Below are 16,718 nucleotides of genomic sequence, written 5' to 3'. Positions count from 1 at the left end.
TATTCCGATGTGCAACTGACCGTTACACGGGTAGTGCTCTATTTGAATCATAGAATCGTAGAATGGTTTGGGTCGGAAGGGACCTTAAAGCCCATCCAGTGCCACCCCCTGCCCTGGGCAGGGACACCTCCCACCAGCCCAGGTTGCTCCAAGCCCCGTCCAACCTGGCCTTGAACCCCTCCAGGGATGGGGCAGCCACAGCTTCTCTGGGCAACCTGGGCCAGGGGCTCACCACCCTCACAGCAAAGAATTTCTTCCTCAGATCTCATCTCAGTCTCCCCTCTTTCAGTTTAAAACCGTTCCCCCTCGTCCCATGGCTCCCCTCCCTGATCCAGAGTCCCTCCCCAGCTTTCCTGGAGCCCCTTGAGGGACTGGAAGGGGCTCTAAGGTCTCCCCAGAGCCTTCTCTTCTCCAGGCTGAACCCCCCAACTCTCTCAGCCTGTCCTCACAGCAGAGGGGCTCCAGCCCTTTGATCACCTTCGTGGCCTCCTCTGGCCCCGCTCCAACAGGTCCATGGCCTTCTTGTGCTGAGGACTGCAGTGTCCTCAAATGTTTGGCTTCAATTTACTTTAGAAAACACAGGGGTAAGGGGCTCCTGTCATCTTTATGGATGCACGCTTGGCTGGAGACAGTAAATACCACCTCAAGGTCCTGTTGATAGGTGTGTGCAGGCAGCAGAGTCCCCTTCATTGGGAGGATCCCTGTGCTTGTGAAACCCACGCTGAAGGTAAAGCAGAGGCAGACTTGGGACGCTTCCTGGTAACTTCAAATCCTTGTCAAGAAAGAGAAAGATCTCCAAAGAAAATACCGTACTCCAATGGAATTTTCACACCTACTATAAAAGTGTGAGAGACACATATGATCACTAGAACTGTTTGGATAATCCATTAACCCTCTTTCCTTGGAAGAACAGCCATCCACTTTTAACAGTATGTTGTTGGCTGGTAGCGTAGACTCTATCCCGCCTTTAGAGTGACCATCTTCTGCCTCCCTTCTGCAGATAGAGATGTATGAACGCGTATTCCAGAAGCCACCAGACCGTCACTCCGACTTTTCTCGCCTGGCTCGTGTTCTGACTGGAAATGCCATCGCGCTGGTGCTGGGGGGCGGAGGAGCCAGGTAGGTGGCTTATCCTGGGCACGCCAGTGTGTTGCTGCCAGATCCTAGAGCAGCACTGTCACCGGGCTGCGACGGATCCTTCAGGAAAACTGAAATGCTGTAGAACCAGGACTGTTCTGTAAGCAGCATTTGGGGGAGACACTGAGGAGTTGCTTTTGTTACACAAACTTAACCTGCTGCGCGGGATTGTGCTTGGATGTCTGCAGAAGGAACAGGAGTGTTTATGACCTCTTGAGACCTCTCATCAGTTGGGCTTAATACCAGGAGGTGACCAAGGCACTAAGTATGACGCTTCTTTCTTTGTGGGCCTACACTATGGATTTTTGGTTCCATCCCCCCCCTCCGCCCCCCCCCAGATTCTTCTATTAGAAAATGGCTCACCGTATTTCAAAGGCCCCCAAAGCTCTTCGAAGTTTGAGCAGCAAGAAGAATTATGTCCCCTAATGGGAGAATGTTCTCGTCTTTATGATCACCCAAAACCCCGGGTACCTACGCACTTCAGACAGCCTCACTTTACAGAAAGATTGTATTTTTGCAGACGTGGGGGCAAGGTGTGTGCTGAACACTTGATTAGAATTCCATATGAATTCCTGGTGAGCTTTGGAAATAAATTATTACTGACATTTTTCTCTGGAATCCCTTTTTACTTTGAGAGTTTTATGTTGAGACAGACACAGAATTTAGTAGCCCTTTGTCTCAAGAGAGCGCTGCCTTCGTTGTCTTTGTCACCATGTGCTTGAAACCCTTCTTTAAAAGAGTGCTTTGAAATACCGCTCTCAAAAAAAAAAAAAATATAATTTGCACATAGTCTGTCTATTTAAATCCACGGAAATATCACATTTTTGTCTTTGGGCCAGTGCGTGCTTTGGGGGGGAGCGTTTGTTACGGTAAAGGTTAGAGCTCCGTGGTGCCAGCTTGTTCTGATTAGTCACTTGATGCTGAGACAGCCAGCGCCGTGGCTCTTCCTTTGAGCGTCTGCGAAGATGCCGTTATCCGGCTGCCTTTCACGCTTTCCTCACCTGGGATGATTTCGGTGTCTCGTTGCTGAGATAAGCACTATCCTGTGGAGACACAAAGGAAAGCAGAGGAGGGGAGCTTCTGCTCAATCTGGGGATCTCGGGAGGCTTCTAATCGACTGATGCAAAGCACTCGGGGTGGGGGTTTTTTTTGGCTTAGAAGTTATCTGATGTCTCTGTCTCTACTGAAGCCTGTGTCACGCTAAAATATGTGCACTTTGATATTTCTGGCAGCACATTTTGCTCGTTCCCTTCCTTTCTTCCTTCTGTAAACACTGCTGTAATTTTTGCCAAACTGTTTATTTATTTTTATTATTTTTTTTTTGTTCTACTACTTAATTTGCAAGCTGCCACCTGCTGGTTTCCAAGAGCAGAGGTAAGAAAGAGGAGGATTATTGAGCCTGTTCGTTGTTCCTGTGTCGTCCTCCTCCGCGGGTCTGAACCGCTGCTGTGGTGGCTTCAGGCTTTCTGGATGCTCGGCGCCCATTCAGCAATGTCACCGTGTCCCATCAGCCGTTAATTTGCTAATTTCTTCATCTGCGCAATGTGGAGGACTTTAAGAGGGTTAAATGGCAGAACAGATAAATAGGATAATTTCTGCTTTCTCTGAAACCCTATTGATGTCGTGGACCAACATGGTTTTTCTGGGGGTTCAGGCTGACACGCGGGTGGTGTGACCGTTGTGTTCTTAATGGAAAGGTACGGAATGCTGTTTCTGTAGTTGAATTGTCATCTAAATCGTGGCTAGATGAAAGATTTGGATTTCTTAAAAATTTATTTTTAAAGTGAGAATATAATTAAGACTCTGGGGCAAGAATTACACGCTTACTCTGAAGTGTGTAAAAAAAAAAAAAAAAAAATTAAAAAAAAAAAATATCTATCTCTGCCTTTGGAAGGTTCACAGCTCAAAGTGAGTTCTTAGGTCCCCGTCTCTGCTGAGAAGGGAACTTCAAGGGATTATGCACGAGGTAAAGTCACCCTGTGATTAAAGCCCATTCCAGCCAAAAACACTTCGATGGGTCGCTGCACGGCTGCCCGACCGTTAGCGCAGCCTTGGGATAACACGCGGCACAAAGTAACCCCCTGCCTTGTCGCAGGAGCGGGAGTCGTGCGGGGCACACAGAGCAGAGCGGGACGGTGGTTCCTGGGCGCTGCCCGGTGGTTCTTTCCTTTAAAGGTACCGCATTCTGTGACCCCAGTAATATCAATTATTTAGTTGTTATTTTGGGAATGTTTGGCTTCCCAGCGACAGTGGGTTTGGGAGGTTTTACCAGAGCAGCTTCCTAGTAATTATCTTTGTGGTTTGTCATGACAAAAGGCTCGTAGGAACTAAAGGTTTTACTTCTCTTGTGAGTATAAAAATAAAACAAATCGAAGTGATACAGTTCTAAAATTATAGTGTTTTGCTTTTGTTGAGTGCTAAGTTAATTTCAGTTAGAAACATAGCGGAGTTTGAGGGAAGGAAAGGGGATTTGCGCTTAGAAAAATAATACCTTGGAAATGTAGCTGCAAGCATAATGACGCATCAAACCCTGCAACAAAGGCAGAAACCCTCCCATAAATCATTCTCATGACCTTTAGCCATCCCACGTACAGCCCACCCTTTCTTTGGTTTTTCGGTCGCTGTCTGAGCAAAGCTGTTTGAAAACTAAAATTTATGGGGAGTAAATAATTAATACAGAAGTATCTGGGAATCCCTAGGGCTTGGGGAAAAAAAAAAACAACTGAGCGTGCTGTTTATGGAGACTGACTTGACGAAAACGGTGACGACAGGCTTTGTTGTTGATTATAACGTCGTTATTCTAGGAGTGAATTTTGTCCGACGTGCCTGTTCCACGTAAGCGTAATGGGGAAACGCAAAGCATTCGACCTGTTCCCGTTTGGTTATTTTGATAGGGGTCTGCATTTGCAGTAACACACGTGATACAAATACGTGACGCCCGTGAGATATGCCTATCGAGAAGGAAAGAGCTATTGTTAAAAGAAGTTACCTGCCTTTTTTGGATGTGCTGTCTGGAATAAGGCACAATAATGAGCTGCATGTCCGCGCAGGGAATGAACGCCCACGGTGCCAGGGACCTTTACCAGCGGGTGCTGGTGGTGGCCGTGTGTCCTGCCCGGTCCGTGTGACGCGGTGGCCATGGCTCCGCAGCACGTCGTGCCTTTCCCTTCTCCCCGCTGCCCTCCCGTCAGGCCGAGCAGCTCGGCTGTCCCCGAGGAGCTGCTGTTGGAGGGTGTTTGTCCATCAGGGCATCTTTTCTTTTCTCCTTTTTCCATTTAGTTTTCTTCTCAAACTTCTTATTTTACCTCAGCTCCTGATATGTCAAGTAGTTGGGTTTTTTCACAGCGTTTTCTTGCTGACTCTAAGGATTTGACTTGGACTCTTGCCTTTTCATTTTGGGCAGTTCCCGTTTCATCAACCTGTTCTTTCTGCCTTTTCTTCTTTGCTTTCATCTCTGGCCCCCTGAAAAGGGAGGATAAAAGCAGCGCTGTAGGAGAAGCAAGTGATGCCTTTCTTGTTATGGAGATATTTGTGTCTGATGAACCCACTTGTTGCCCCGTCTGTCCGTCTGTGCTCCCAAAGCCCATACCGCACGCAGGGCGCTCACACGCCGCGCTTTTAGGGAAGGCCAAAGGTGCAGGTCCATCCACCGCCCCGTCACTTACTGGCTGCTGCCCTGAGCCCAACTTGGGTCTCTGCGCTCCTCAAAGCCTGGCTTTGTCTTCCCATTCGGTGGCTTTACCCAATGTAGATTGCCCGAGGGGCAGATCTCGTAGTTGGTCTGCTCTGAGGAGGTCACGTTTGCCTCTGCACCCCCAGTGTTTGACTCCAGGATCCCCAATTCCATGAAGAATAGAACAAGGAGGCTTTACTGTCGCTGCATCCATTGTGTTATCTTAAAGTCTCTTCCAACCTAGACGATTCAATGATTCTATGTTTGGTTGCAACTCTGATTTATTCAGGCAAGTCTGAGTAAAAGCCCGTTTATCAGCCTTGCTTACCTTCTGTGCCACCGGAGACTGATCCCTTGGCACTGCCATCCATCCAGGGGGCACAAAGGCAGAATTTGTTTGTGCTTTGCCTGCATGGGACAAAGACTTGCAGCTTAGGAGTAATCCCTAGCACAGTCAGGTTGGGCAAAACCGCATTATGCAGTCGGAAGGAACCAAGGGACGTACGGCTTGGATTGTCCTACGCACATGGGTGAAGCAAGGAGAAGGTAGGGCATGCCCACAGCCAGCTCGGGATGTGGCGGAGGCAGACGTGCACCTCCCGGGGCAGGTACAAGGAACTCCTAGTTGAAGGCTGGTCCAACGTGGCGGCACGTCGAGAGGTTTCCCAGCTGTCGCTGTGCCCCTTTTGTGTTTCTGAGCAATTGTGGTAGAGAAGGATTGATGACAAGCTCCCAACGTCACGTAAGGAAAAACATGAAACAGTCATTTTGAGAACTTTAGAAGGTCACATTCCTCTTCTGAATGTAAGTTTGGCTAGGAGCTGAGGAGCCCTTGCATTATGAACAAACTGTAGTGCTTCCCCTGCTCCATCTTGTTTAAAAAGGAGTTGAATTGGGATAGTGATGACCTGGCCTATCCACGTAAAACACTTGAAAGCGAGTAAATGCTGTGCTGTAAGATATTTTATTCCTGCTGTAGTGTCTTTGCACATTGGTGTCCTCTGGGACGGAGCCTTCCGGGCAGCTCCCGGCTGCCGTTAGCAGACGAAGGGACGTGTTGCTGGTGTTCCGTGGCCTGTAACGCAGTACTTTAATCACAGTCTCAGCAATTAAGCGGTACCAGAGTTGGCATAAGTGCAGAGGCTGAATTTGCAGTATGCTTATGTGAGGAGTCAGAAATGATTAATAAAGATACTGGTATGTTTTGAGGTTTGTTTTGTTTTTCTGTCTCATTTGTTATTCTAACTTGGAGAGGAGCCTTAAAATGCACAAAAACCTTGTGGTCTCATCCCGGGTGAGGGCAGGCCGATTCTGTCTTTTTCCCATGATAACTGAGGACAGGAGGGCGTTTGTGGTTACCCTGTTATTTAGTTGCTTGATGTTTCCTACCCAATTGTATTTTGCCATCTTCCCTCTGAGAAACTTTCCCTTCTTCATTGCGTGATGCAGATCGTCGGTGTCTGGCAAGAGGATGCACTGCGGGCAACAGAAATTCTGCTTCCACCGCCTATGAAATTCTCATCAGCTTTTCTCTGGGAGAAGCTATGAAGTCCCTGTTTTCTTTCCCTTGCTTGAACCGGTTAAGAGAAAGTTGACAGGCTGCCAAAACTAATGAATATGTGAATACTCAGCAGCATAACATGGTAACGCAACAGCTGGACTTACGGGGGCAATGTGCTGCAAGGAAGGGATGTTAGAAATAAAACCACTTCTTTTTTGGGTCTGTTAGCTCTCCAAAGACCAAGGCTGAACGGCAGCGCAGGAGGGTCTGGTTTCCAGCGCTGCTGCCGTGCAGGGGAGCACTGGGAGCTGTAGCTGTGCCATTACCCAGCGACTGAGATCCCTTCTGGGCTGTCACCTTTTGCCCCCTGGTCCACAAAAGCAGAGGGAAACACGTCTGTTCCCTGAAAATAGGGAAGACTGCCCAGAAAAATGCCTATTACACCTTAGAAAACGCACTAGGCTTAAAAGTGAAGTCTCCCGGGTGAGGACTGGTGTTTGGAGCAGCGGCCGGCAGTGCGGTGGGGGAGCTGACATCTCATACCCTGGCCTCCAATACGTGAGGAAACATCTGAGGAATAAAAAGCTGGAATTTGAGGTGGAACCGACGTCCCGATGACAAAGCGCTGCCCTCGGGATGGGCAGGTTTGCTGTGCCGCAGCTCCCTGTCCTGCGGCGCGGGTGATGGCAGCCTCGTGGTTATGAAACCCTGATGCTCAATCCCGGCAATAACAGAACCTCCTGGGGACACTGCGTGAGGTTTTATGGTGCAGGTGCTTCGGATTCAGTTCCAGCAGTTAAGGAAGATTAATTCTTATTCCTCTGCAAAGACAGATAACTAAGGACATGAGACTTTTTACTCCTATCAGAGGGAGAAGTGTGTGTGCGTGGACACTGTCTTAAAACGCCCACTGCGGAGCTGCAGCACTTGAAATGGGGGCGGTGGGCTCCTAAGGTCAATTACCGAGCCTCAGATACAGGGTAGAAACTGGAAGCACGAAGAGAATTGCTTTTTTAAACTGTCAAATTTGACCACAAGCGCCCAGACGATGTGCCTTTGGAAGAATGTGGCGGGAGAGGGAAAGAATTTGGTGCCTGAATTCAGAAGCTGCCTCCAGAGACGTGTGCTGAAAATCCTGCCATAAAGAACACGGAGCGGCGTTTTTCCCTATGGGATCCTAAACATACTCAATATAAAGATCACAGAAGGGATGAAAGAAAATCCTGTGGGAATTTCCTGGACTCTGGATGTTCCTCACATAAGTTGGAAGGCAGTAAATGTTTTTCAGCTCCTTTGCTGGGTTCAGAACTTTACGCAGACGGAGTCGGCTGAGGGCACCCCGAGGTATGGGCACAGGGATCTACGGAGCCAAACGTGCTGCTGTGACCAGTTCCTTGTGCTGGAGAGTAAAAAGTGCTGCTCAGCTTGAGAACTTGCTTAATAATGTTGTTGTTATGCTTCCATTCCTATCTAAATCGTACATAACCTATTTACCAGGCCGTCTCTCTGTTAGTCTGGAAGTCCCCGTTTCCCTTTCTGACACGTCCAAGCCCGAAGATTACCCCGTTTCTTTGCACCCTTTTCCTCCCACTCTCATTCCTGCTCGTTTTCTTTACATCTGCCCTTTTGTTCCTTTCCCAGTCTTTGCTTTCCGGTCCTGTCTCAAAGGACCCATTGCAAAAAATGTAGTTTGCCAACTGCTTCTGCCATGCCGGGCAGTGTCCGTATTTGCCGACTTAACAGAGATGCACTTGGCTTTGAAATAATTCTCGGATCACGCAGTGAGTTTCAGGATCACGCTGCGTTCTGCAAATAGATTACCGATAGCAATGTTTAAGGTTGGTCTCAGTGGTTTGTAGTGGGGTACGGGTATTCCCTTTGTTATCTCACAGTGCTTAAAATTCACAGTAAAGAGAGGGCTGACAGCTTGAAAAAATGTGGGGGGAAAAAAAAAAATTAGATCCTGATTCTTTGAAGTATTTGGAAAACATCATGGGATAAAACAATTGTTCTGAAGTAAATTTTGAAACAAGACTCTCGCTAAAACCATCGTTCTTCATTCTGACCTTGGCCAGGGTAGTTCTGAAAGAGCAACACCAGCCTCTCCAGGGTGCTCGTGGGGGCCTGAGTTGCTGCAGCTGTTGGGGGTCACCTCTCTGAAGCGAGGGGTGGGCAGTCAGGGGTTCGCTTCGCTGCTGTTCAGCTCCTCATGTTGCGTGGGCTCGGGCAAATGGCTTAAACCCTTATAACTTGGATTTTCCTTTTGAAAAACGAGGCGTTTCCCATCTCGGCTTTGGCGTCGGTACGGGTCACCCTTTATAAATTGCTCTTGAGCATTTACATAGAAGTGAAGTAATAAACTGTTACCATTAACAATCGTTTGGGGTTTGGGGAGGGTGTTGTTCCATCTAAATGTATATGGATTTATGCTCGTCTTATGGGTTGGATGTGTTTGGAGAATTTGCTTGAAACCTGGCATCCAGCCCAATTATTATGATAAACTTAACTCTTTGTTCCAGCGTGCGGTGGCTCAGGAATAACCAGGCTGCTGGTAACCCTGGTTGTGCTCTCTGGGTACAGTGCCAAGACACGGTCAAGGTGTTTGCGGGGGCTGCTGAGGTTTGGGAGGCAGGTATCCCTGCCTGTTCTGGGCAGCAAAGAGCCCACACAAGCAAAGCCTGTAGTCCCTGACCAGTTCTGGGCAGGGATGTCTTCTGTGTCTCCTCTGGTGTGTTCTCCAGCAGTGCAGAGGAGCTGGAGGAGAGGGGCTCTGATGGACGCCAACAGGTCCCTGAGTAGCCTCCTCTGAAACCCAGTCTGTAGGATGTGCCAGATCCAAATGGGCTTGGGAAGGTGCGCTTGCTTTCCTGGTATCGTGGAAAGGTTAATGGCTGGTGAGCTTGGAGAGCTGGTGTGGACAGCGGTGTCCTCGGGCAGCCTTGGTGGTGTGGAGAGCAGCAGTCAGCGGTGCCGGGCTCTGCTTGCATCTGGCTGAGATACCCGTCTCCAGCTTGGTGTCTGGTGGTCCCGTACGGAGCTGGTCTGGCACAGATTGGGTCCTTCCGCACTCACTTCACACCATTTCCTAATTTCTCCTTATGCAAGATGGGAGTGAGGATTTTTTCTGGAACTCCTGTTTTTAATTTTTCTCTCCCCCGATGCAGTCAGGCAGCATCCATGAAGTTCGTGTGTCATTTCCGATTCCTTGCTCAAGCCACTGAGGTGGCCATAAGGACTCTGCTTTCCTTTTCTACAGCAAGACAGGTCTTGAAGAATATGCACCGTGAAAAGGATCCCATCCCTCATCCTGATATTGCTGCAAAGGGTGTCAGGAAATGGAACTGAAGTATGAAAGAAACCTGAAAATGCTTATTCCCTTCTTTTAAACGGAAGAATGAAGCTTACCATCCAGCATCTGCAGTCTGTCAGTGGCTAATAATGGCTGATGAAGCAAGATTTCTGCAGTATGGAAATGTCAAAATGATATGGAAGAGACCGAATCTGCTTTGTGTCATGAAAAAAAACCCCTTGAATGCTTGAAATCTCCTTCCTCCAACTCCCTTTCTTCAGAGTAATCCCTTTGTAGACCAGGCCAAATCTGTCTTTTGACATTTGGAAGGGCAGAAAGTTGGCAGCCCCGAGGTTAATCCTCGTGACCTCTGCATTCGTCAGCCCACGCTCTTCGTCCTCCTTCACGCACGGTTAGCTGGCTGCTGGGGTGGGCACGTTTCAGAGGAAGGGAAGCTATCTGATGACCTGCAGTAAGTTTTTGTGTGCGTGGATAGATACCTGTATCTCGGTGCACAGCAGAGTTGTAATTTTTCTTTATTATATCCCTTTTAGGAGCTCGGATTGATGTATGGGGGCTTCAGAGCTTGTCAGGATTCGTGTAGGTGTTTGAGAAGTGGCCTGTGCCCTGCGTGTTTGTGCTCTCGTCGTGACTAGAGCATCCATTGCCACGTGCAGATAAACCAACCCCAAATCTGAATTCCAGTGTCAGCCACGCAGTCGGGCTCCTGGATTCCCTCTGTCTTTCAAAAAGCAGATTTGATTTCTGGGCAATATCCAGGAATGAAAATAACAAAGAAGAATATAAACTCTTTATCCTTACACCTTCGACTTGTGGTTTTACTTTTGGTGCTGCTTTGTAGAGGCTGAAGGAGAACGGTAAAGGATGTGGACTCTTCCTTGGAAAAGACGATGATAACTTCTGTTTGGATACCTAATTTGAGTCTTGTCCAGGTCAGCCCTAGAGTATATAATTTTGAACAAACAAAATCCAAGTCGTAAAAATAAAATGGTGAGTTCTGAGTGTTTGCTTTTGTTGAGAAAACCTCATGAGACGCGGCTGTGAACTCGTACTGAAGGCTTCAGACGTTCTGTTTGCCAATGGTAGGTAAGAGACCGCAGCGTAATTGCTCCTGAGGGGCTTTGCTTTGATTTCTTCAGGGACGGACCATCTTGTGTGTTGCCCGAGAGCTCAGCCATGCGAATCGTGTTTATGCATCAGTTCAAAATTCTGTCTCAAAGTGCAGTTGTCTTAAACGTGGACAGAGCTGTGTGGCTGTTATCAGATCTGAGTGCTAATTGCTCGGTGGGTTGTGTAATAGTTGGGTCATCACGTGCACATAAAAGCCATGTTCGTATGGCTTGGCACCCACATAATGCTTAATGATCTGATTTTTCTTTTTCCCATCTGTAGCACCTATGTAATTGCTCATTTGCTCCCATTTGCCATGGAGGTTGAAGATTTTAATGGCTGCTATTAAATCCTCCAAGCAGCAGGAGCTTGGGAGCCATCTCCTTCAAAGTTATGACTTAAAAAAAATAAAAATTGATTGCAAGTGGTTTGTTTGGACTGTCCCGTCCTAATCTCCAGTCTTCAACCCACCAAACTCATTTAGTCATAGCAGTAAGTACTTTGATATACAGATGAAATTAAACAAGGAGATGGTGGAGTCGTGGTTTAACTTGTGTTACTAGTTTTGCACCTCTCTTTATCAGCTGAATAAAGCCATGTGTGGTGTTAGAGAGCTGGAAGTTTGAGGGAATGCTTTCCATGTAGCAGTCGTAATGCTCTGCTGGCAAGTCCCCGTGCTTTCAGGAAGATGGGAAAGCACTTCCATTGTCGTGATTTTTTAGGAATCTCTGTCTAACCTTATCGGGGCAATGAGCTTTCCTGTTAAGAAAGAGGAGATTGGAGAAGTTGTGAGAAGTAAAACCACAGTTAAATTCTTTAAAGAGCTGTGCTTGAGTCTTTTATTTCTGCAGCTTCCAGTCTCTGTGCTCAAAAACGGTTCTTCTAAAACTTTTCACAATTAACGCTCAAAGGGGTGGGGGAAGGAGGGAGGATATATTTGTTTTCCAAAGAAATTATCTTTCTTTGCAGATAACAGAATTGTTTCTTGGCTCAGCGTAAGAGACGGATCTTGTTTGCCTTCCCCAGGCAGGGAGCGATGGGGGTGCAGTTTGCCCCCCAGCCTCTCTCCCCTCCTTCCTCCTCCTCCGCACACCTCCCGGCGCGTGCTGCTGGCAGGGGGGATCTGAAAACAAAAACCCGGGTGCATTTTCTGATTTACTTCTACTCTGGCTTTATTTTGTGTTTTTTCTCCCCTCCAATGCCTTACTCGTGTATCCCTTCACACCGCGGGACTGGGTAGACCTGACAGCCCTCCCGGGAAGGGCTGAACAATTTTTGCTCATTTACGTCTGCGTCAGGCATGCATAACTCTGTTTAAAGTTTGTTCTGGAGTTAGTACATGGAGCAGAAACAAGATCAGTGCTAAAAGGGCATTGTACTTGTATTTTCTTGCAGGAAGTTAGTTTCACCGGGGTTGTGATAAACAGGAGTTGCTTTTTCTGCCCCTTAGTGTGCAGGGTTAACGTGAGATCTCTGGCGTGGGGGGGCTAAAGGGAAAATGCCTCCTTATCTCTGAGTGAAGGAGATGGTAGGAATCTGAGGGCAAAGCTAAGTGGGAGGATGAAAGGAGGCTGTTGCTAATGGAGGGGAAGGCAGGAAGAAATCAGGTCTCTGGATCAATACGCGTGTAACTGGGGATGGTTTTAGAAATGGGCAGTGGAAGGGAGAAAGCAGCTGCTGGGAAGGATCCTGTTGGTAGGTGGATGTTGGGGTGAGAACCAGGTAGTGTGGGATTATTCCCTCTATTTACCTTAGAAGTGGGGCTTAATTGTTGTTATCCTGATTGGAGACTTCCTTGTAAGTGTACAAGTAGTACAGCAGGAGCAGAAACGCAGCGGTCTGGTTTCTGTTATCCTTTTGAGCTGACAGCTCAACCACTGTAATTATTCTGGCAGATTTATGATAGTGGGAAGTTTTATGGTGGGGAAAGCTGAGAAATAATGTTATTGGAAAGCCACAAGCGTGATTAGTTTTCCAAGCGACGTTTGTACGTGTTGTCGCAGCTGCAAAAGATTGGAGGTGGCAAATTGGAGATAATACAGTTGCAACTTGTAGAAGATTTGCTTGATTTCTAAATCGGTGACCGTGCCACTCAACGGTCGGGATTAGCAACAAAATATGTACAAAAAAATGCTTCTTTTTATATAAAGAAGGAGCTTCTTTTTACCTCAGATTTCCAGATAACGCTCTATATAGCCCTTCATTTAAATAACATCTAATCTTCCTCCTGCCCCGTACAACGAGCACCTCCAGCATAACTCTGAGAAGGTGTCCGACACCACCACTGCCATGCTGTTATTCGGGTAAGAGTTCTGCAGTGGCTCATAGACTCATAGAATGTGTTGGGTTGGAAGGGACCTCTAAAGGCCGTCTAGTCCAACCCCCCTGCAGTGAGCAGGGACATCTTCAACTAGATCAGGTCGCTCGGAGCCTCATCCAGCCTGGCCTTGAATGTCTCCAGGGATGGGGCCTCCACCCCCTCTCTGGGCAACCTGGGCCAGTGTCTCACCACCCTCAGTGTAAAGAACTTCTTCCTCATGGCTAATCTAAACCCACCCTGCTCCAGTTTAAACCATTGTCCCCCGTCCTATCGCTCCATGCCCTTGCAAACAGCCCCCCCCAGCTTCCCTGTAGCCCCTTCAGGTGCTGGAAGGGGCTCTAAGGTCTCCCCGGAGCCTTCTCTTCTCCAGGCTGAATGTCGCTGTGTGTGTTAGTTGGAGACCCACTGCTTCAGTAACCAGCCCCGTTTCGGGGACCCCGGTCTGAGAAGCTCAGGTGAGCCCTGCTGCCGTACTGGGCGGTGGTTTGGGATGTGCTGTCCCTTCCTGTCGGCAGGAAGCTCGGTCGCCATCCATTTGTTTCTGGCGCTTTCGAAGCAGTGTTGGGGGAATGGCTGCCCAACCTGCCACTTCTGCACATCTCTAAAATGTATACAGTAAATACGCATTCGTCTGCACTCCCCGCGTAAGCTGGGTGTTCTGACAACTGCTTGGAACGTGCTTTGAATCAAAGCTGTTATATGAAGGAAAAAGCTGGTTTTATTTGTATAGCTTTGCTTCTTCGTTAGTTTTAAGGTTATGAGGGAGCCTTAATTCAGATTTGTTAAGCTCTAGTGGAGCTCGGTAAAGTCCCCTTGGCAATTTCTCTGTTTTTCTACCTGCTTTGCTGCCTAACTACATCAGGAAGGAGGAGCAGCAAGCCGTGTGTCCTGCTCCGGGGGCTTTGGTGGGAGATAGGGTAGAGCCCTTCAGCAGCCATAGCCCTAATCCTGTTTTTAACCAAAGGGAATAACAGCGCGTTCAGAGGGACCCCCTTCGTCCTGATGAGTCAGTCGGGAGGAGAGGTGGGTGCTGGGGAGGCCGAACACCCGAGCTGTGTTTTCACTTCCTTTCCGAAACCGCCGTGGACTTAGAGGTGTGCGGCGCGACCGAGCTGCAGCCCTGCCTGCTCCCGGAGTCACCGGCTGAAACACCAGTGTCCCCTCTCTGGGTGCTCACAATGTCACCTTTATTCTTCCGAACCCTGACAGGCAACATCCCATTGAAGTGTTAAATGTGGCTTGTGGAGAAAATATTGGTGCGCAGTCTCTGTTTTTGTATTACTTGTATTTTCTCCAGCCCCCGACCCGAGCACAGAAGGCAGCCTGTGTTCCTGCCGACGCTTTAACCGGACCTGTCGGGCTGCATTTGCTCGCTCCGTCCTGAGAGCCGTGTCTAATCTGAGCTCCGGCAGGCACGTGTGGAGCAGACACATGCACGTCTCCCAGAAGAATTTTTCTTTTATCAGTTGTGCTCTGGCCTTCGTGCGTTACTGTCACATGCCAGTGGCATTTCCCCGGGGAATGAAAGCAAGGGCTTGTTTCAGGAGCAGGAATTTTCCTGCAAGACCTTCTGTGCTCTCCGCTTGCCATGCCCTGTTGTTTCAAGGAAGCATGTCTTCACCCCCGTAACTCCTCTCCCTGCTTCCCGGTCACTTATTTGTGATTATTTGTACAAAGAAGAGATGGTGCTTGAAGTTTAGGAAGCGCAGCGCTGCTTTTGGAGGCTTTTTTGAGCGTATTGTAAGCACGAGCTCGGTACGTAGCGCAGTAAGCGGCACTGCGGGGCGGACGGTGCCCAGAGCAGCCCGAGACTTGCCTGGCTGGGGTCCGGTTGCGAGGCAGTGACAGGGGTGACAATGGAGCGTGGCTCTTATTTCCAGTTCTTCCTCAAACTGGTTGGTGCTGTTTCCACTCTCTCTGTGAAAGGCACTAATTCATCCGGCCTGTCCTAGGGACCAATATACGATGGAAAAGAGGTTTTGTTCATATGTAGACTCTGCACTTGTCGGGCAAATCTTCAGGTTCTGGTGCAAGTTCTTTGAAAATAATCTTCTAGGTCATTTGTCCTTGGTGGCAGGAGTCCCTGTCACTGGCCTGGGGACAGGCGTTAATCCTGGCAGGGGAAATGCTCCATCCAGCTGCACCGTCGGGCGGCTCTAAGGCAAAGGACAGCTGCCTGCGCAGCCCCTCTCTGCGACCTCCTTCCTCCCACCTCCATGGCCTCCCTCCTTCCCTCTGGAGTAAGGGGACGTTCGCTCCCTATCAGCCAGGTACCCGGAGATTTTCCCCATCCCTTCCCCTGCTCTACACGAGTGCTCCGGCACTGATGTGTACATACAGCATTGCCACAAGCAATCGTCCTTCGTACCCCGCTTGCCAAACACTTGTATTCTCACGTGTTGCCCTAAAATGGGACAGATCCCCTGTGAAATTGTGCCTGGTATTACAAGAAGCCCATGATCCCTGTTGTTTTGGGGTTTTTTTTCTGCGCTAGCGTTAACAGGGATGTAGCTCCTGGCTTCGATTGCTTTTCTTTTTCGGTCGTAGTACGAGAGCTGCTCGCCCCGGCTATCGGTGGTGCATGGGCAAGTCGTGAGCGTGCGGGATGCTGCTGCGTGGCAAAACGCCGGCTCCAGCACTCGGCTCCTCGGCAGCGCGGCCGTGTCTATGTATCCGGGAGCTGGCAAGGAGGGGCTGAGAGAGAACCGACAGTGAGGTGGCATTGGAAAATTTCATGGCGTAATGTGAAAAATTATTGGGGTAACGATGGCCTAAAGCTGTAGGGAGGGGAAAAAACATTTAGGAAGAAGTAATGTCTGTAGGAGGCTGGGTGGTGCCTGGGGAAACTAGGTGGGTTCGGGCACGTTTGCCTTTCCTCGGGATTTCAGTTTGCAGAAATAGGTTCAACCGCAAACTGTTGAGGCTGCTGGAACTGGAAGAATCAGCTTTGCAGTCATGTATAAAGGAAACATAACTTAGTCTGGCAGTCAATGGAAGGCTCCTTTTCAGAGCAAGAAAAGCACTTTCTTTCCCATTTTGCAGGTCAGTGCTTTGCGATCGATGCGTCCGTTGGTGATAGGGGGCTGTTCCACAGTTAGCTGGGTGTTGGCGGGGACTCTGCCGACGCACAACACAGAGGTGATGGCTTGCCAATAGAAGTAATAATAATCTGTTGTTATTCATGCACGGGCATCATCCAGCAGAGTAAAAAGAAATCTAAGTGATCACATCAACTCCCTCATATTTTATGGATGCAGAAACGCGTGAACGAGGAGATGCAGTTTTGGAAGAGGTTGAAGGGAGACAATCCAGTCTGGAGCTGGTCCTGGCCAGTTTACAGTTGCCCTCCAAGCAGGAAATGCTTTACTGGACTAAATGTGTCTTAACAAATCCATAGGACGTAGGCCTTCTCCGGAAAGCAGCTTGGATAGCGTAAGGTGTGTTCCTCAGTGAAACATCAGCATTGGCTGGTGCCTGACGTGCCGGGACGCGGGAGCAGCAAGTGCCCGGCACAAGAAGCAGGTTGGAGAAGTAGCTGCCATCTCAAAGCCTAAAAACAATGGGCTCCTCTGGCAGGGGTGAAAACAGAATTATTTTAACTTAGGGCATCTTTTATTTTAACTTAGAGCTCTGCTCTAGTGAGACCCCACCTGGAGTACTGTGTGCA

The 16,718-nt window shown here is 48.7% G+C and overlaps 1 protein-coding gene across 2 annotated transcripts in view; it reads left to right on the top strand.

Annotated features, from left to right (window-relative positions):
- Window positions 1-16,718, top strand: part of PNPLA7 (patatin like phospholipase domain containing 7) — a 136,644-nt gene that overhangs the window by 82,344 nt on the left and 37,582 nt on the right. For both annotated transcript variants that reach the window (XM_054220302.1, XM_054220301.1), the window contains one exon: window positions 1,001-1,119. In XM_054220302.1, the coding sequence (XP_054076277.1) occupies window positions 1,001-1,119 (119 nt within the window). The remainder of the gene's footprint in view (window positions 1-1,000; window positions 1,120-16,718) is intronic.

Source organism: Rissa tridactyla, chromosome 14 (genome assembly GCF_028500815.1).
Source record: "Rissa tridactyla isolate bRisTri1 chromosome 14, bRisTri1.patW.cur.20221130, whole genome shotgun sequence".
NCBI lineage: Eukaryota > Metazoa > Chordata > Aves > Charadriiformes > Laridae > Rissa > Rissa tridactyla.
Note: the sequence above shows the minus strand (reverse complement) of the source record. Positions and strands in the feature narration are given on the sequence as shown.